A 21,052-nucleotide genomic window follows, 5' to 3' on the forward strand; every position below is an offset into this window, starting at 1 on the left:
ACGTCCTTAGCAAAACATTTTTTGCACAAGACATCTGTGCAGAAACGCCCTTGCGCAAGACAAAGGCGTTTTTGTGCGTATGTAGTGCGCGAAAGTGTGGTGTTAAGGGTGTTCTTGCAACGTCACAACGGTGTATGATTGACTGTTTCTCCATATTCACTGTTATGGAATTTCAAGAGGCCTCGTAATGTTGTGTACAGGTAATAGTTTTCTACAAAATATACAGCAATATGTGCCTTATTTCAACATAATGCAGCATTGATGTATGTATACTGTACACATGTCATATGAAAATCAATTTTTTCAATCAGTTTTTCATTGAGGATAAATTGGTGATTTTTTACCTGATTGCTAAGAAAGCATGAATCCTTGTAAGCGAGCAACCAGAGGACCGACAGCTTAAGGTCCTCTCCGAAGGACCTGGTACTGAGGATTAATGCCTTACCAAAGGGCACTAGCGCACCAAGTGGGAATAGAACTTGGGTCATCGGAATACGAATCCCCCGCTCTACCGACTGAGCTATCGCACCTCCCTGACAGAGTTGAAAATTTTTTCAAACTATGAATAAACTGTACAAAATGCTTTTTCATAATGCCTGTCACACCTGAAAGAACTCTTAAATGCATTTTGTATAATTCATTCTGCCATTAAGATACACAAATGTACCTACATATTGAAATATATTTGTAATAAATGTCCTGAACATTTAAATGAATGAGAAAGGTGTTTTTTTTTCTTGTTTGGTTCATCTCTGTTGCCCATGTTCTATTCTTTGGGAAAATTCAAAAGGTACATAAAGCATTTACTTTCACAATACATATAATATTAGTTTCTTTGGTTTATATAGACCTCTGTTTAGTGTAATTCATAAAAGAACTATTTGATGTTCGAGCATCGCTCAAACTTCAGTTCAAAACAAAATCCATACAAAGTGCATGTCATCATTCCGATGCATTGTAAGATTTGAGTGTTAGATGGTGCGACCATTTACCTTAGTTTTTTTACTAGCTTTGAAAATCCCTTTGTCATAAAGCTCTTTATGACAGAGTTAGAATTTTTTTCAAACTATGAATAAACTGTACAAAATGCATTTTTCATAATGCCTTTCACACCTGAAAGAACTCTTAAATGCATTTGGTATAATTCATTCTGCCATTAAGATACACATGTAAAGAACATTAATTATGAGGGACTAATTTACCGAACATGATTTCATTGAAAATTTAGGCATTTTAGATTTTTTTGTAAGAGTTGATTCCTTGGCGATAAAAGCACCTGGGTAGCTTTTCATGAAGGGTTTTGTCAGTGATTTTCATTGGCAGATGTTATAATCTACTGAAAGTCCTTGCATCTGATAGGATGAGATCAAATCAGTTGCTGATATTCATCAACAATATTCTTTGTGAAATCCTCCCTTGGATGTGAGTTCATAAAGTTGAGTCGTGAAGTGGAAGACTTTCATTGTATGCTATCTTTATCAATCTTTCATTTCCCTCCCCACCCCCCCCCCCCCTTCTCTCTCTTCTCTTCCTACATCTTCCTCTCTATAAATACACAACATTAAAAATGACTTTAAAAAATTGAGGCAGATATCAGAAATAAATTATCATGAAACTTTATTTAGTTATAACTATCACCAAGTCATGGATTCTTAACGCTGAGCATTAAATTACAAAATCAACATGTACTTAAAAAATATTGATGACCTGTATTAAATCTCGGAATGTGGGATTATGTCATTTCTATTTACAGATATTTTAAATGGATAGATTTCACCATAATGCTGAGAAATAAATGGACAAGATTGAGAAGTTATTCTGTGCAGTTGAATGACAAAGCTTTATAAAATAGTGATAAGAATAACACTTAATAATATATACTGATAAAAATATTTTAAAAATAATAGTAATTATAATTGATGGTGATGATGATGATGATGACAATGACCATGATGTGGCAGAACTTTTTTTTAAAGAATATATCACAATGCCATTACCAAACTGTCTTGGCACTTTTCAAAGTACAGTAAAAATGTCACTTTTCTTGTAAACCAATAATGGTTTAATCCCTATTAACAATCTTAAATTTATGAATGATTATATCTACATGTAGTAGACCAGTCAGATTAATGGAAATTCAATAACTACAATTCATGCAATTGAGTATTCATACGTTGCTTGGTGCACTATCAGGCAAACTTGTGGAAAGGCTGTCTTTCTTGACAAATCCAAATTGTGTTTCAAAGTAGGCCAAAATATTTGAGCTTACTGGTCCACATTCTTTAACTTAACTAGTTTTGAATCACCGTCTTGACTACATAAATTAAGGGATTATAATTACTTTATATTCTTGTACAAAATATAGAATGACTCACAGTAAAACAAAAACAAATTGTCTTGTTTTGCACATGAATATAGTTTTCAGTTCAAAATCATCCACAGAATTGATTTTTTTTTCAACAAGGAAAAGCATGAAAAAATTCCTTCAGTCGTTTGGGCCAAACCATTTTGCATTAGAGTGAAGAATACCAGTTTATTACATGATCAATATAATTAAGGCTCGTTAAGAGTTGGTGCAAGAAAGCTCAGCCATATTTTTCTGTGAATGAAGTCAATGAGATATGATGAATAAAAAATATATTGCAAAACAACATAGCAACAGAACACTGCATGCCGTTCAGATTCTTTTGAGTACAATTTATTTTTTTTAGATATCTGCAGAAATTGCATGACATTTTCTTGAAGACAGATGGAATCATAATACAAGTCATAACATCATAATGAATTTTTTATGATGTCACAAGTTTTACTTTGCATTTTTTTTCCAAATTCAGACTTGAAACGTAAAATGGTGGTTTGTCAGCATATATCACACATGTTGGTGGGATGATGTGTCTCAGAATGTTTCAACACTATGAAAATATTGCTGAGCTCATATCTGAACATGACTTTCATCTTATCAAAGGTTCACTGTCTGCCTTACCAGATCATTCTTAACTAATCAATTCCAGATCACATATTTTCCAATGATAAATCTGAGCCATGCCTATAATTTTGAAAGTTTTTCAAGTGTAAATAATAGTGTTCAGCCTAACTAATATACATGTACAAAACCTGTCAATGTATCCTACCTAGAGAAAGTCACAAGGAAACATTATTCCTGCAATTGATCAAATGAACAGACAAAATGGAAAACATTAAAAGTGCATGTAGCAACAAATAAATCATTCACTGATTTCGGTATTTCTTCTAACCAAGGGGTGTGACATGATCTGAAAAAATTAAAGTATTAATTTCGCACCATGATTTCAAATTGGCATTATGATTCAGGAAGACGATTCAGTTTGAAAAAAAATATTATTGGCTTATCTCTGCTAAACTACATAAAGGTCTGAATGTTAAAAGACTACTAATCATTCATGCACATAAAACCAACAAAACAAGAACATGGTTAGGGTCTCCATTGCCCTCTACATTATAAATATGTTTTTTTATTGATTCACAAATATATTTAACATCAATATTCTTTCCGTCTTGCAGTGTACATCTCTTTGCTGTAACAAGTAGGTAGTGCCACCGAACATGTTTCCCTTGTCTTTTGCAATATTTCTAACTCAGTCACATTTCCCTACGGCGGCTGTAAGGCGAGTTGAAAAGAACCGTTTTATATTCATTTTTATTCAAACCACCTACATGTAGCTGGTACAAAAATGTTAAGACTGTCGTTTTCGGTTCGCCGTACGGCCGCCATAGGACGTGACTAAGGTATCCCCGGTTACTTGCCAATTCCCTTGTTGTTTTGTTGAAATGGGATTTGGAAAGAAAGCACGCTAGAAAGTAAAATACATGTTGAAAGATGCATCTGAAAAATCACTATTGGAGTGTTGCAAGAAATTGCAATTGTTAGCAGGTCAATGTTAGGACCCCCCAAAATCAATTGAAAGTCTTGCATTTCATTTGATTGCAGGTCAATGTTAGGACCGACAAATCAATTGAAAGTCATACATTTCATTGCAAATTTACAATAGATTGATAGCCTGCTTCTTGCATCAACAAGTGATTTGCTTTCAGGTAGATCTAAATTTGCAATTTAATTGATTGCAAATATTTTCTTGCAAACCCCCTTGGAATTTTGATAGAGGATTCAAAATGAAAATGATTCAGTAACAAAATTGATCATAATCTCAACCTTTAAGTCCGATATAAAGAAGGGCCAGAGCTTTATATACTAAAGCCAAAATTGGTCAATTATTTATCCGGGTATCTACAATGTTAGGCACTCCTGAGTCTTCTCCTTTTGTGCACAAAATGATTAAACTGCCCTTCTATTCAAGTTAAACATGTTCAAAGAGTAAGAACCCGTAAATACATGCTGTTACAAATTTTCATTACTGCAGGAAAATTGCTTATAAAAGGAGAAAATCATAAGTAAATTTGCGATAATCATTTCCATGACAAATCAGAGTCGCCTAACTTTCCTATAAATCTGTCATCATGTAATATCTATTCATCAAGTTGCCAATTTGAGATTAGCATAGTCCTAGGGATTTAATTGTTCAAATGAAATGTATATAGCTCTCATATAGTAAATGGACTGCTCAAAACTAATCTAAATGTATCTTTCAAAAGCTATAAATATACTGGGAATATCTTACCAAATATGTATATTTAAAATTACGACGACATAAATAATAGCAGCTACAGAATTAGAAAATGGTGGTAAGAAGAAAGAATACTTTGTGAATTGAGAACAATCATCAAGCTGCATAAAATTCCTGAAAAATTTGTACAATTATTAGTTTCCCCTATTGATTTTTATTATTTGTGTTTTCATCAACACCACGAATAAATAAAGATATGTGACTGTATCTATATCCATACATACATCATAGAAAACTTTCTTCAAATATACCAGACAGTAAGAGTTGAAAATAAAGTCATTGTAAATATCGTTCAAAATAAATATTGAAAATCAAACACGGGTAATTTCTTTTCTATTTTGGTAAAGCAGGGAGGTGTTCCACGATTCAATTTGTACGTAAAGTTACAAATGGCTTTATGAATGGCTGAAATATGGATTGCAATTATGCAAGCCAATATATTCCCATGACCCTTGCATTAGAGTATGACTGTAATTTCAAATAAATTAATATCATGGCAAACATCATCTTTTGCTTAATCCACCACCTGGCTAGTTCCAATTATAAATTTAAGCTTCTAATTGGCTTGCCATACATTGATATTAACCTTAACTTCTGACAGGTTTGTATATACCAACTTCAGCCCCCGCTTGGCTTTCCTACTAATAACTTACATATGTAAGCCTCCATTTGGCTTGCCTTATATCATGGACCTAGCCCCCGTATGGCTTACCATACTCAAGCCATTCATAAATTCAGTTTTCTGGACACCTTTGTTGCTCATTAAAAACACAATTGACTTTCCTGTAATATCTAGGAGTCAGTGGATCAACTGTTGCCTCCATGCTGAACGAATGGAGATTTAGGAATTACAAATGAAACATACTGTATCTTAAACTTAAATTCAGGTACCTCTCTAATAATAGCTCAATAAAATAGAGCTGCATAATCCAAAACAAGTGAAAAGAAATAACTATCAACACTATAAAGGTGAATCTATAATAAACTTGTTTTTAAAAAGAACACTGTCGTAGTACTTCTTGAATAGATAATCTATCTTCTTACAGAGAATAGTGTAACTTTGTTGCCTTCGGGATCTCTTGTTGACCAATGATCATCATTCAGTCGTTCTGCCGTTCCAGCCTTGTTCAAATTCCTTATATGAAATCCCAATGATAATGAGTCTAGTGGATATGGTTTCAAACCGGGATAATGAGCTAGTGTGAACTCACAGCGTGTTGAGAGGGTATATGTACTGTATCGGAGTGAGCTGGACGTAGATTTATGCTCTAGAGGAGTGACGCCAGTGAATTCTTGATAGAACTTGTCCATGTCATCAAACTTGCTTGGATGACGGACGAATAGAAGAAGTCGCACGCCAGGTGAGGGCGCTCCTGTACGCACCCCCCAGAACGGCAGCGCCCTCTCCGTGTGGACACAGAACTTGGTTGCAAACTCTATCTGGGAGACTTCATCAGATAGGGACTGGCGTTTCCAAGGCGGGTTGGAGAGGACTTCCTCTACTCTACCTGCACCTGACGTAAACATCATGACCACGCCCATTGACGGAATGCCATCGGGGGACACGGCAATGGCAGGAGAGTTCTCTTCCTCCATGATGGTTGCATGAGTGAAAGCTCCAGAGAAGTGTGAGAGAAAGGATGATATGGTATCCCTTGTAGAATCACCTTGGGCACGAGGCACAGAGATTTCTATCAGACTACGTGGCGGGTTAGTCAGTTTGGCAGCTGAAAAAAATAGATAAGAAATCATTTAACATAAAAGTAGTTTAAAATTGTTTGCAAATTCAAAGTAAAATATTTGTTATTGTTCTACATGTACTGTTCTTGCAAATATCAACGAGTTGTGCAAATTGAGCCCTTTGAGTTCCTTGAGCCATTTGAGTTCTTTCCAAATGTTTTGACAATCTTTAGTGGGGATGTTTTCAGCTTAGATTTCCGGATTCCACAAACTAAGGTTTTAAATATAAACTGAACCAGATCTAGATCTACAATGATTTTGTCACAATTAACCTTGATTTTAAAGACATTCTCAGGAAATCATTGTCTGCTCCAACTTCCTTTTAGTTTTAAAAGAGCAATCAAATTAACAAAATTTACAATGTTCTCACCTTCTACCTGCATAACCTTTGATCCTGCACAGTCATCCAGTTCTTTGCGCATAAAATGATCTCCTAAACGTTGGTAATCATTACATGAGCTAAAGTATAGTAGAAGACATTGCTGATCCCATCTATATGAAAGAAAGCAAAACAAATCCCTTTGAAATAACTATGTTATCCCCTAAATAAAAAAAATGAAATCCTAATCAATTCTTTCATGGATTCCTGAAAAAATTAACCAATATTTTTAAAATCATTTTCCTGCTATTTTATTTAATTTTTTTGTCATGGGGAACTTTGCCTTTAACTGACTATTTACATGTACAACATGTACATTCTTCCCACGACAAACTGCAAATACCAGTCAAACAATGTACATGTATTGTGTTCTGTGATGTTTTTATTTTTTACTCTTTCTCTTTGCATGATTTCAGACATCTCATGTAACTGTCTATTGAAACTTCTACCCGTGTAAGGGTTGAGTTCTCTTGATTTGGTTCCACTTGAAGAACCTCATTATAGTACCAATGTCTGTTCTTTTTGTTCTTTACAGAATGTTCATTCTAGCATTCAAATAACATGAAATCATAATAAAGTAATGGTGAAAAGAAGTTAGCTCTTATCATAGTCAGATGTAACATCGTATGTTAGAGTACAAAAAGGATATGACCAAGGAAAATAAATTTGGTAGTACCAATATAGGTGATATTTCTATCAAAGAAAATAAAAATGAACATCAATGTAGGCCTACATGTACATGTATTTAACAGGTCATAATGCACTAAATGAAAATATGCCACACATTACCCCTATCATTTATATATTCCTTATAAAATGTCTGTTTGTACATATTGACTTAAAATATATATACAACTTTTAAAAATAAATATATTCTTTTACAAGAGATCCTTCAAAAAGGCTAAATGTAAAACATTACATCAACTCTAATTAAAATCAAAACACCAGAACGATCCTTACTTTAGAAATTCACATTGAGTATCCTTGAGTAGATGTTGAATGTAATGTGCTATTCTCTTAGCTTTATCTTCATCCAACGCTTGGTCATCTATCGTCAAGAGAGCCATTACACCACGACCTTCTACTCTGCTTGATACACTTTTTCCCCATTCCCTATGAATCTGTAAAAGATGAAACAATATGATAAACATACTGCAAATATAAAAGGTTTGGGGGAGGTTTCACAAACATAAATGATTGAAGTTGAACTTTGATGTCAACTAGATCTCATTCATTCATGGCAGTTATTAACATTGTATCTCATCATGTGTCAAGTAAAACTGATATTAGATTAGAGTTATTAGCAATTAATTCTACATTTTCTAACAAATACATCTAAAAATAATTGAACTGCCCACAGACAGACATGAACTTTAAACCCTGATGCTAATATTGCCATGTCATCATTAAAAATCTTTACCAGACCAATAGAGGAATGGCAAAATAACCAAGGTTTAAATGGTATCACTGGAAACTTGTACTAGTGTTCATCCCACCGCTGCCACAGCATCAGTGAAAGCAGTGAGAAAGTAGAGAAACAAATCACATTGTCCTCTCTGCATCAGTGTACTATTACACAATAAGTAACAATAATTATAGGAGTAGTGACAATTTTTTTTAGACAGTCAACTTAATATGTCCAAAAGTGAAGAATAAATGTTATTTACATGTATGCCCAAGTGGGTGTTATGTTGTGCGCCTGTAATCAAAGCTACACCATGTGGCAAAGTTACTCTGACAGAAGTTCGAGGCTCAAGACCTTGTCACTTCTTTCGCATAGTGACGTTAAAGGTCGGACCCAAAACGCACACGTAAATAATCTGATCGATTTGTATGTCTGATAAAAAAATACTGAATTACACACACAAACAACGCACCAATTCCAGATGCAATCTATTTTCAGGCACCTGAGTGCCGAATCATAACATGACTGTTCATGAAAAGTAAACAGAAATGTGTGCATGTGTATGAGACATAACCTCTTCATCCCACTGCTGCCATATTATTAATAAAAACCTGGACAGACCAATGGTGTAAATGATGAAAATTACCAATGTTTGAATAAATATTCTTGTAGGCCTACTGCTTTGCCCAAAATGTCAAGACAAGCCCTTATAACTTTAAAATGAATTTATAAAGGCCATATGCTTATATAATGGAAGTTACTACTGGTATTAAAAAACAAAACCATGAATAAATGAATTTTCCAATATTTGTTCTTCCAGTCCAGAGACTCCAGACACCCAAAGCTTTACCCTACATTTATCGGGGGGGGGGGGGTACATGTACTTCCATTGACGAGTGGATACCAGGCACATTCATGGGGTTTTAAAAAGCACCCCTAAACAAGTATTTTCCACATTCTGAAAATGCACCCCTTAACAAAATTGGTGTGTGAAACCCAACTCTTAAAAAGTATTGGAAACAAAACGGACACCTTGAACCAACCCCCTAAACAAGTACAGCAAAATTTTTATTGTTATGCCATGGACGTCAGCTTGTCTATAAAGTGATGGTCCAGGCTGGAGAAATTTATATCTCAATAAATAGAGTAAAATTCACAAAGCAAAATGCTGAAAATTTGATCAAAAATCGGATAACAAGTAAAGAAGTTGTTGAATTTTAAGATTTACATTATTCCGGTGAAACTGTATGTCTTTATGAATATTCATGAGATGGGCTGATGATGTTATATCCCCACTTGTTCTTTTGTATTTTATTATATGAAATTAGCTTTATTTCAATTTTTTCTACCAAGAATTAAAATAATTGGATTGACAACTGATTAAGTGCATTAGTTATTTATTGCCGCAGCTTATTTCATCATAATGGACACATCATTTCCACATGTATGAAAAATGAAACATTTATGATTTCATGTAATAAAATAAGAAAAAGGAAAGTGGAGATGTGACATCATCAGCCCACCTAATGTTCATGACATTGAGCATAACTGTTTTCACAAAACATTGATAAACTTGAAATTCAATAACTTCATTATTTGTTATCCGGTTTTGATGAAATTTTCAGCATTTTGCTCTGTGAATTTTACTCTATTTTATATGAATATTTTCAGCCTGGAGTCCTGGACTATCCCTTTAATTACATTGGTTTTTGTACCACCCACCCACCAATCTATCTTGTTCCAATGGTTTCATTCTCCTTGTACGGATGTGGAATTGAACTAATATCAGCCTGAAAAAGCCCTGTATACAGGCCTACATGAAGTGAAAACAAATTCAATATTTCAATAAAAATGAAAAGAAAATCTAAGAAATAATAGAAAAGAAAAAAATCAAAATAAACGAGTTGAAAAATGCATTATTTACACCCACTCTTCTTTCTGGGAGTTTTTCATGATGGTCCATAGGCTATGCCGCATAGGCATCATGTATTCCAAAAATAAATTCTTAGTTTGATCCCGAAGGAGATATCACCTCTATAATATATCACTTTGGTTTGATGCCTCCAATCTCCATCATGATCAAAATTGATTAAGACTAAGGCTAAAGCAAGGGCCTAATTAATTATTTATTTACAGTTGACAATGCATAGACAATGAACATTATATTTAATGTTAATTGTATTACAACTATGAAAATGATCTTACCAGTCTGTGCCTTGAGGCTGGTTTACTCGCAGGCATCAAGCTGCACATATCTTGTGAATGGGGAGAGAATATCCTATTCCGGAAATACATCAGTGGGATTTCACAGGTTTTCACCAAATCAATAACAGCCCGGGGGAAATCTGTTTCGTCTGCCGAATTCGTCGATCCTCCTTCTAAAAACTTTCCATCGCAGTCTTCTACTACTCCAAAGGTTGCCATAATTGCATAAAATCTGATAAATATCTCTCATTAAATACAATAATCAAGCAGTGGTTAATAGAATATCGCTGGTTGACTTGGCTCCTAGCTCCTGATAATATTCGAGCTGTAGTAGTGTAGCGCGCATATTGTAGATCAATATAGTTTACGTGATTGAGAATATTTTGGATAAAGACAGTTCGACCTGCAAACAAATGGTAAAAAAAAATCGACCCCAAAATTATTTTGACGACGGAAAGTATCTTCACCTGTAAAAGTTCAAGTTTTAATTTATTGAAAAAAACACTCAGACATATTACGAGTGAAACAATGAGCAGTGATCAGGTGACACAAAAATGCATGATATGTATGTACTCTCGGTATTTGTTGGCTTACGCTTAAAAACATTTGTAATATTACTATCATTATTATTGTTATCATTATTATTATTATCATTATTATTATAATTGTTATTGTTATTATTATAAATTATTATTACTATCATTATTATCATTATTATTATTGTTGTTGTTGTTATTATTATTATTATTAGGCTATACTCGTGTCGGACCGTTCGATGCAGTTTGGCTCATTAAGTGGCACTCAACGTTCTCTGTCTGTAATTTTATATGTTTTATCTTCTATTGTACGCATGCAGAGTGGGGGAAGTGCTATAGGACTATGTGGTCTATTGTCAGTATTTTTGTCTATTTTGCTATAGATCTCCTTCCCATTTTTGTCTCTGTCATTTCAAGTTATGCATGAATCAAGCCGTTTTTTATGATTTGTTTTCTGACTACGCAAACTTCTCCCAAAGTTGAATTGCCTTATTAGCCCCCGGCGCAGGCCACCCGCCCTCTACTAGGCCCAGGCTCTCAAACTCGGGCTCCCTCGATCTTTTTCCCTTTCTTTACTAAGTCCGCGATGGTAAATCTCTCCCTCTCTCAGTCTCTCCTCTGCTAACCTTCAGTCGTATTTCATTCCAGGATTTCATTATTCCAGGTGTTTTTTTTTCATTCTTGACCTTAAGGCTTACCAATGGGCATTTTCATGATACTGCTTTCCTTCAGTGTTTATGTATCGCCCAATTTACACGTATTTATGTTATTGTGTATAGGAACTTAGCTCCTTGTGTATACTGCTAGTGCAATTTCTATGTTATAAAATATGGAACATGAATCTGAATACATGGTCTATATTAAAGGCCAAGTCCACCCCAACAAAAGCTTGATTTGATGAATAAAAAGAGAAAAATCCAACAAGCATAACACTGAAAATTTCATCAAAATCGAATGTAAAATAAGCCTTATGGCATTTTAAAGTTTCGCTTATTTTCAACAAAATAGTTATATGAACGAGCCAGTTACATCCAAATGAGAGAGTTGATGACATCACTCACTCACTATTTCTTTTGTATTTTATTATATGAAATATGAAATATTTTTATTTTCTCGTCATTGTCATGTAAAATGAAGTTTCATTCCTCCCTAAACTTGGAATTCCATTATTTTAACATTTTGTGCTTCAGGCAAGGAGGTCCTAATCGTGAAATTCGTAAAAATTGAAATATTGTATCATTCAAACAATAAAAAAACAAAAGAAATGGTGAGTGAGTGATGTCATCAACTCTCTCATTTGGATGTAACTTGCTCGTTCAAATAACTATAGGGAAACTTTGAAATGTCATAACTTTCTTATTTTACATCCGATTTTGATGAAATTTTCAGCATTGTGCTTGTCGGATTTTTCTCTATTGATTCAAACCAACATTTTTCTGAGGTAGACTTGACCCGAAGAGCCATGCAGGGGCAGCCGCCTGAGCGGGCACTGATCACATGCCAAGCATATACATCGGATCGCGGGAAGGAATGGTGGTATGAACACAGTGACCCAGCCGGGTTAAACACAATACCATTTTACAGCCCATTTTATGTTTAAATTCATTATGAATTCACATGCATTGTGAGACTGAAGCAATTCGAAAAATTTTCATATTGATTTTCATTATTTTCTCAAGCCTTATAGTCCAGATATTTGATGATATAAGAAAAAGTATTTAAATGGGTCTTGGAATCTCTTTTGGGATGAATTTGCCCCCTTTGATAGCTAAAAAATGATTTAAATCATTAATGATGTTGGCCTACTGATACCTATGACACATGATCAATAATTTTTCAGCTCCAGGTATCCGTATATTGCGAGTTTTATTTGGACGAACTGATTGTTGTGCTCATTTTGACATCGGCAAACGGGCTGTGTGTTATATCAATGCAGTTACGATTAATATCCCACACATTGTTCAAAGACAATTCAGACGCGTCTATTATTTAGGGGTGTTTATTTAACCTAGAATTAGAAAAAAAGTATTAGAAAGTGATAATCAATAAGAATATTTTCTTATTTTTCAATCACTTTATATATAAACCTTATATTTTTTTATATGAATTCAATTAGATTTTATCATCATTGCTATTTAGTTATACGGTAGATATATTTATCCCCATAATATAATGCACTTGTCCAATTACTTGATTGCATTTATTATAGCACGTCTTTCTGCTACAGCTCCAGCCGTAAAGAAAGGAAGTATAATGTTAGATGTATCACTATCTACCCAGCCGGGCAAGTCAGGGTGGAACTCCAGCTGGCTTCCGAACAAAGTTATCGTTGTCTGCTAGAATATTTTACGCCACGTAGGTACGCCAGAATCCTCTGGAATATCTGTCATTATGATGGCGAAAATGTGGAGTTCTTGTATCTATTTACAGCTCTTCTGCTGTATTTTGCTGGGATTATTCACGAGGATTACGTGGGTGTTAGCGGCGACATCATCGCCGGAATTTGAAGCCGAAATAAAGATTAAGAAACCGACTGTTTTCATTCCGATATTAGCTCGGAACAAGGCACATACCCTGCCCCATTTCTTCGGGTACCTGGAACGACTCAACTACCCAAAAGATCGCATTCACTTGTGGTGAGTATTATTCCCATCATCACCTTTTTTCCACGTTTTATTTCTACACCATAATTCATGTACATTATGATTGCTCTCTTATAGTCTAGCTCTTTTACACCATACACCTTTTCAATTTAAATTACTGCACACCTCTCCATCTGCATCTTTCCCTCTGTTTCCATCACCGTTCCAATTCTATTCCCATTCTTCTTTCATCTCTCTCTCTTTCTTCTTCTTCTTGTTCTTCTTCTTCTTGTTCTTCTTCTTCTCATTCTTCTCCTCATTCTTCTTCTCCTTCACATTCCTCTTTTCCTTCCCCTTCTCCATCTTCCTTTTCTTCAACTTCTTTCTTCCTCTTCATCTTCTTTTCCATATTACTTTGAACAAAAAATTAATCCTTCATATATCCTTTCCTTTTTCACACTTTTCTTCCATTGTCATTATTTTAATTCTTTCTTACATTCTTTTTTTCTTCACTCTATATTGTTACTATTATTATGATTAACTATATCCTCATGCTTCTTTAATCCCAAAAATAAAAAATCCATAATTTATTGTTCGAAATAGACATGAAATTAAATACTCCGAAAATTTGCTTTGCCCAACGGTGGGCCCGGCAGCCTCTGTGCAGCGCCAGATCGACGAGGCTCTATCCCTTTAATTGTTGAATGCCAAACAGGGTAGCAGCAACTCCCATCTTTTAACGTCTTTTGGTCTGGGTTTGAACCCCCGACCTCCCGGTTGTGAGACGGACGCTCTTCGCTCTACCAACTGAGCCATCACATCACCATCATCATCATGATCACAAACATCATCATCATAACTGTTATTTATATACCAATTATTATTATTTTGTTGATAATTATCATCATGATTATTATTATGAATTATTATTGTTTTTGTTGTTGGTTTTGTTGTTATTATTATAAGTATTATTGTTGTTCTTGTAATTATGTTATCATCATCATTTATTAATGTTATTATGAGTTTGTTGACTTCTCTCATTTATAATTCTTACTAATTGTATTTTATTTTGTCATTTTGTCACTTTAATGCGAATGATTATTTACGTGTGTACAGGGCTTTAATGGTGAAAATCTTGCCAAGATTTTACAAACGTTACTCGCCTTGAAGGTTTTGAGACTAATCAGTTGCAACAGAAGCCTATTGGTATATCAATTCAAACCCCTTTAAATTCACAGTCCATACTAGTCTAGACTGGAATCTTCACACTTGTCTCTAGACATTCCTCATTAGGCTCATATCAATACCCCTCTGTAGTCATAAGAACAGAGCATGCCTTTTTCATGGTCAAGTTCAAAGTGTAGAGAAAGGTTGAACCTGGTTTATCTAGGTACCATTTGATAATGATGACAGGAAAAGAGATCAGTTAGAGGAAACGTTTTGTAGTTAGGATGGTCATCTCCCATCTCTTGTTTCCGATTGGTGTCTGGCTTTTGTTATGTCTACTTCACTGCATTCGAGTCCATTTTTCCTTCTCTATATTGTCAGATTTTATTGTTATATATCATATGGTTGGTATATAGTTAAACTTCATTCTGAAAGATGTGATGATATGTGCATATACTGCATAAGTGAGGGATGCAGTGGAGAGGCAAGGAAGTAAAGGAAATTAAAGATAATTAGGTAATTTATACACTGCACAGTGAGTATGCACACAAGAGGGTTAGCAATAAAAAGGGTCACGGATTTTAACAGTGTACTCTTATCAAGGGGTGTTGTAAAGTTTATGTCAAGTTAGTGAATTTGAATCTTGAAATAGTTTAATATTTAAAAAAAAAGTATTATGAATTCATTATTATAAGGGAATGCCCAAGCTGGCTTCAAATTGTAGGTCCTCGTGAGAGCAGGAGAAACATGTCAATGAAAGTTTGATGAAAATCCACGAGAATTTACTGCAAAGTTGCCAGTAATATATGATGACTTTTAAAGTGACATCTTGGTAAATTCCATGTCACCAATGTTGTGGAAGCGATGTGATTCAAATCCGTACAAGCGTATTTAATATATTGTTGTTCTTGTTAAATGACAGTGTTAAATGATAATGTTAAATGATAATGTTAATGATTTGTCTCTTGAGAAATTCACTTAATAAGTTAATATGGTGGCAGCAGTGGGATGTACCGGTGCCCGTATTAAACGCAAAGTTTCTCATTTGATTTATACACTATACAGTTTGCACACATGGGTATTAGTAATAAAAAGGGCCAATGATGTGTGTTGTAATGTAAAGGTTATATCAAGTTAGTGAATTTAATTCTTGAAATAGTTTTACATTAAAAAGGTATTGTGAATTATATGGGGAGGCCCAAGCTGGCTCCAAGTTGTTGTTCCTTGTGAGAGCAGGAGAAACATGCTAATGAAAGTTTGATGAAAATACGCAAGAAATTATATAATAATGATAATTATGGAGCGCAGAAACGATTCCATGAAGTATATATCCTACTGCGCTTTATGGGACTACTAAAATGCTTGTTATTAATTAAATAAATGTGTTTTGAGCTTTGATTTAAAGTTGTTCACGGATGGTGCTTTCCTAACATCCAGGTGTAAGCTATTCCAGAGCTTGTAGGCTACACAAGAAAATGCTTGATCACCTAGCGTTACTTATAACAAAGTTACATGTAATATTTGTTGACTTTTAAAGTGACATCTTATTCCATGTAAAATGTGTCAATAATGTCATACATGTACATGTAGCTGTAATGTGATTCAAATCAGTACAGAAGTAGGCCTATCATTTGTTGTTATTGTAATGTTGTTCTTGTCCTTATTAATGATCTCTCAAGAACTTCACTTTATGGTGGCAGCGGTGGGATGAAAACCAGTGCCTGTAACACAAAGTTTAGTATTTGATCATAGGCTGATTTTTATGATTGATTTCATTGATTATTTTGTATGATCAGTCAGTGTACAGAGAAGTTCTACAATAGATTGCTGAGCTATATGTTACAGGGCCATCACCATTTGTTTGTTGTTGTCATTATTATAATGATGTTCTTGAATGATTTGTCTGTCAAGAATTTCACTTGACAATTTTCGTTTGTGTTCCCATTATTGTAATGTCCTTATGTTGTTTTTTGTTCATTACATCTTTCACACAGGATCCGTGCTGATCACAGTGTAGACAACACCATCCCTATGTTGAAGGAATGGATTCAGAAAGTTTCCCATCTCTACCACACTGTTGATTATGCCTTTGAGGAGAACCCAAAGGTGTATGCCTTGGAGAAAGGCCCTCATGATTGGCCTGCTGCAAGATTTAATCATCTGATCACTCTCAGAGATGATGCTCTCCAAGAAGCTCGTAATGTGTGGGCTGATTACTTCTATGTAAGTTAGAAATTATCTTGATTATCATATTGATAATGATTGTAACACATTACATTGCATAATGCCATCCATTTCAGCCTCTGAACAGTGAGAAAGATTGCAAGACTAAGAAGGAATATCTGACTGATACTTGTAATGTGCCATGACAGAGAAGGATTGATAAACTTATTATCTTTTGATGAATCTGGCAATATATAATGGAAATCATTAGGGCAGAGAAAAAAAGTATATTGATAAACATGATCTGTAGGAATTTGTGTTTAAATACATCTACATGAATCTGAGTTTATAAAATTGCATGCATAAACAACATTTGATTTCTAGTAAATTAACATTAATCAGACTTTCATACTATGTCAATGTGTTCAAACTATTCTTTTAGGAACAAATCAGTGCATTGTATGTGAGGCACTAATTCTGTTTCTTAGGTGCATTACATATTTTTATGCCCCCACAGACGAAGTCTGGAGGGGGCATTAAGTGTTGCCCCTGTCCGTCCGTCCCCCACTTGGTCAGCAAAGTAACTCGAACAATATTTAATTCAATGGATTTTAAAAAGTTTTGGTGTGTAGGTAGATGGCACCGAAATACAGGCTAAGTTCGAATTTGGTATCCGCAGGTCAAAGGTCACTGCTCATTAAATATGGGAGTTGGTTTCTGCACAATAACTCGAAAAGTATTTAATGGATTTAAAAAAAATTTTGGTGTGTAGGTAGATGACACCAAAATACAGGCTAAGTTTGAATTTGGAGTCCACAGGTCAAATGTCACGGCTCATTGAATATGGGACTTGGTTTCCGCGCAATAACTCGAAAAATATTAAATGAATTTATTAAATTTTTGGTGTGTAGGTACATGACACCAAAATACAGGCTTTGAAATGCAGAACTTTGAATTCGGAGTCCACAGGTCAAAGGTCACAGCTCATTAAATATACGTGTTGTTTTCCGCTCAATAACGCGAAAAATATTTAATGGATTTTAAAAATTTTTGTGTGTTACTAGATGACACCAAAATACAGGCTGAGTTCGAATTCGAAGTCCGCAGGTCAAAAGTCACAGTTCATTATACAGTGCGTATCAAAAAAAAGTTTACACTTAGAAAAAATCCTGTAAAATTATACATTTTTAATATCCTGAAGATTTTCCACATTTTGATATTGGTACAGATCCATTTAAGCAAATGACGATATAACTGTTGATAAATATTTCCGCTTGAGTGAGCACCACTTACTTTTGAAAAGTTAGTGAAAAATGATTTGTGCAGAACTTTGAAATAGTTATGCGAATAAAAGTAGACCTTTATCATGAATAACACATGGAATTTAGCTAGTAAAATTAATTTGAAGATATCTTTTACCTTTTTACACTTGTTTCCTTGCCCAAACCACTTCGAGGAGTGCATTGCACCCCACCCCACTACCCCGTACAGTGATACACCGAGGCTATTGTGACGATATTTGCCTTACACTGGGCTGTGATTTACATAAAATGGCTTGGGCTTGATTTTCATTTTGTTAATCATTGTCAAGCTTGGGAAAAGTGTGGAGAAACAAGTATTAAATGAAAACTGAAATGTATACCCACTTTAAATGATAAATACTTAGTGAAAAAATGCTAGAGATGTCTGGTATAAACTTTTGTTCAGATTCAGTTATGTCCTCAGATCCAGCTGGCACAAAAAGGGTAAAGGTTGTGTTTACTAAGTGTTGAAATTTAAATTTGGGTGGCAAAGTTGTTAGAAAATGCTTGAATGTATCCATTTTATTTCAATTGACTAAATGTGCAAGGGAAATGTATGAGAAATGTTTCGCAGGGTAAGTTTGATTTCGCCCTTTCCCCTTGACACAGCGTACAAACAAGCATTTCTGCGCAAACAGATTTCTGCGAGCTTTACAAAAATGGACAGTGCTCACTCAAGTGTAGCATTCTGTCAAAACCTTTACTTTCATTTGATAGATGAAACCCAAACCCAAGATTATTTGTGAAATAATTACTCACATGTTGTATATTTTTTAATTCCCAGGGCTTTTTCAAAGTGTAAACTTTTTTTGATATGCACTGTATAATATGCAAGTTGGTTCGAAGGTCTGATTTGTTCATTATATACATGTATATGCCTATTGGTTTCTCCACCATATTAAGTTAAATCATATTGAATGAATTTCTGATCGTGTTAAGCAGGGGCATCTGTGTCCTTTGGACATGTCAAATTTCTAGTTTGTATGTGCTTTGCAAAATTAACTTTGGAAATTATATGTAAATAACGATTGAGAAATATTCAAAGGAATGTGACAATAAATCTGTTTATTTGTTTTATTTTTTGTTCATAAGACCATGGATGTTGACAACTTTGTTTGGGATCAGGACATCTTGGATACTTTGATGAGTGAGAATAAAACCATCATTGCACCAATGCTTCAGTCTACAACATACTATTCTAACTTCTGGGGTGGAGTCACATCTAAAGTAAGTCATAATATTTGTTCATCCTTCAGTTGAAATTGATGGTAGCAGTACTAGAACTGTTTGTTTGCAGGCCATTTGAGGCTTCATGTATGCATGTCTGTCTTTATGCAGCAAAATGTTATTTAACACCAAACACAGCAGTGACCTGTTTATTTTAACAAAAGTCTATGAATGTAGGTGAAATGTTATTACATTATCATGAATAAAGATCTAGGTCCTGTAACACAAGGTTAGTGATTAATCATGTATACGCTTGATTTCTAAGATTGATTGTACATTGTAGCCAATAGAATCAATCATAGAAAAAATGTTCTACGATCATTGCTTTGTGTTACGGGCCCCTAGTAACTCAGTTTGGTTTGACAGAGTTTGACCAAGCCAAATGTCGTAAAATGCTGTGTGAGATACATGTACACATACATGTCCATAGCATGATTTTGAACATCATTATTATTCAAAAGACCTGTAGGCCTATAATGTCTGAATGATTTGTTCATTCTGATAATCAATCAGCCATTTCTTTATTTTCTAAATTTCTACCAGAATTATATGGCACATGATATCTCCCCCCTCCATTCCTGCAGAAATAGTGGCCAGTTTGTCATATTGATTTTTGGATCTTCGTCTGGCAAAATTGGAATTCATCTTTAATTGCTTTTATCATCAAGTACATATACAAATACAATACTTGCAGTTTTTGTGAAAAAAATTATTATAATCTACGAAGGCGAAGATCGAGCAGACACATAGGAGTTATACCAAAAATTTGTGTACAAAATATTATAATCTAGTTCTTGAATTTATGGGAAATAGTCATAGATATGATATTATGATCAAGGTTCTTAAGCCATTATTTTCAATGCAAGATGGACAATATGGAACTTTTATATATCTTAGTTGTTGTTTTTTCTACAAATGGGAATAGAACTTGTACATGTCAGATTACATAGTGTATTCCTTTGACTGACAAATTGATAATGAGGTTCTATTAAATGACATTTTATAAGTTAAGGAGACAACTTGTGGGAAAGATAAAATTGCTGATGCAGCTACTTTCAAAATGCCATGGCTAATTTAAGATTTAGACTACTAGCAACCTATCATGCATTGATTGGTTTTATTGAATTATGAAAAAAGCCTGCATAGTTTGATATGATTATCTACCACTGCTACAGTAAATGTTTGGCTCAAGTTTGACATTTCCAATTATACTTGATTTGATTGTGCAGAAATGTTCCCCCAAAGGACCTCCATGCATTTGTTTTATTTTCAATTTATTGTGTACAGGCCAATAATGTCTCCTTTTTAACATTTCAAAACTCCCCTGCAAACTAGCAAAATGGAAAGCATTATAAAAATGATTATTACATATACATGTAATTGTACCATGTATGCCTATTATAATGTACTCCATGTAGGCATACATTATGGCACAATGACCACATCCCTGGTTTAGCCAATGCCCTCTCTAGCACCATAAATTCATCTTCAAAATAATCTGTATAGTAATAATAGTCTATTGTTTTTACAAATTTAAAGGTTGAATTTTCTATTTTCTATTCACTACTAAAGTACAAAATAGGTTTAAACTTTAAAAGATACATTTTAATTCATTTTACTTCTCATTGGAGAAATATTCTATTATTTATATTCAGATTCTGCTCTTAATTAAATTGAAAATTACTC

General features: G+C 34.2%; 2 protein-coding genes across 3 annotated transcripts in view; one reads left to right on the forward strand and one right to left on the reverse strand.

The window, feature by feature from the left end:
* Positions 1-1,600: 1,600 nt before the first annotated feature.
* Positions 1,601-10,744, reverse strand: LOC121428338. Its single transcript, XM_041624912.1, has 4 exons — positions 10,391-10,744; positions 7,741-7,901; positions 6,772-6,893; positions 1,601-6,388 (listed from the first exon to the last, which is right to left on the reverse strand). Exons 1-4 carry the CDS (start codon positions 10,607-10,609, stop codon positions 5,694-5,696), a joined length of 1,197 nt encoding a protein of 398 aa, XP_041480846.1. The 5' UTR covers positions 10,610-10,744; the 3' UTR covers positions 1,601-5,693.
* A 2,395-nt stretch (positions 10,745-13,139) lies between these two features.
* The window catches only part of LOC121428467 (procollagen galactosyltransferase 2-like), a 34,436-nt gene continuing 26,523 nt past the window's right edge, over positions 13,140-21,052 (forward strand). Inside the window, exons 1-3 of one of the 2 annotated variants that reach the window (XM_041625095.1) lie at positions 13,140-13,562; positions 16,670-16,898; positions 19,232-19,366. In XM_041625095.1, coding sequence (XP_041481029.1) covers positions 13,318-13,562; positions 16,670-16,898; positions 19,232-19,366 — 609 coding nt within the window. In that variant the 5' untranslated portion in view covers positions 13,140-13,317. The remainder of the gene's footprint in view (positions 13,563-16,669; positions 16,899-19,231; positions 19,367-21,052) is intronic. The other variant, XM_041625094.1, reaches the window with a different exon arrangement.

Source organism: Lytechinus variegatus, chromosome 15, assembly GCF_018143015.1.
Source record: "Lytechinus variegatus isolate NC3 chromosome 15, Lvar_3.0, whole genome shotgun sequence".
Classification (NCBI taxonomy): domain Eukaryota; kingdom Metazoa; phylum Echinodermata; class Echinoidea; order Temnopleuroida; family Toxopneustidae; genus Lytechinus; species Lytechinus variegatus.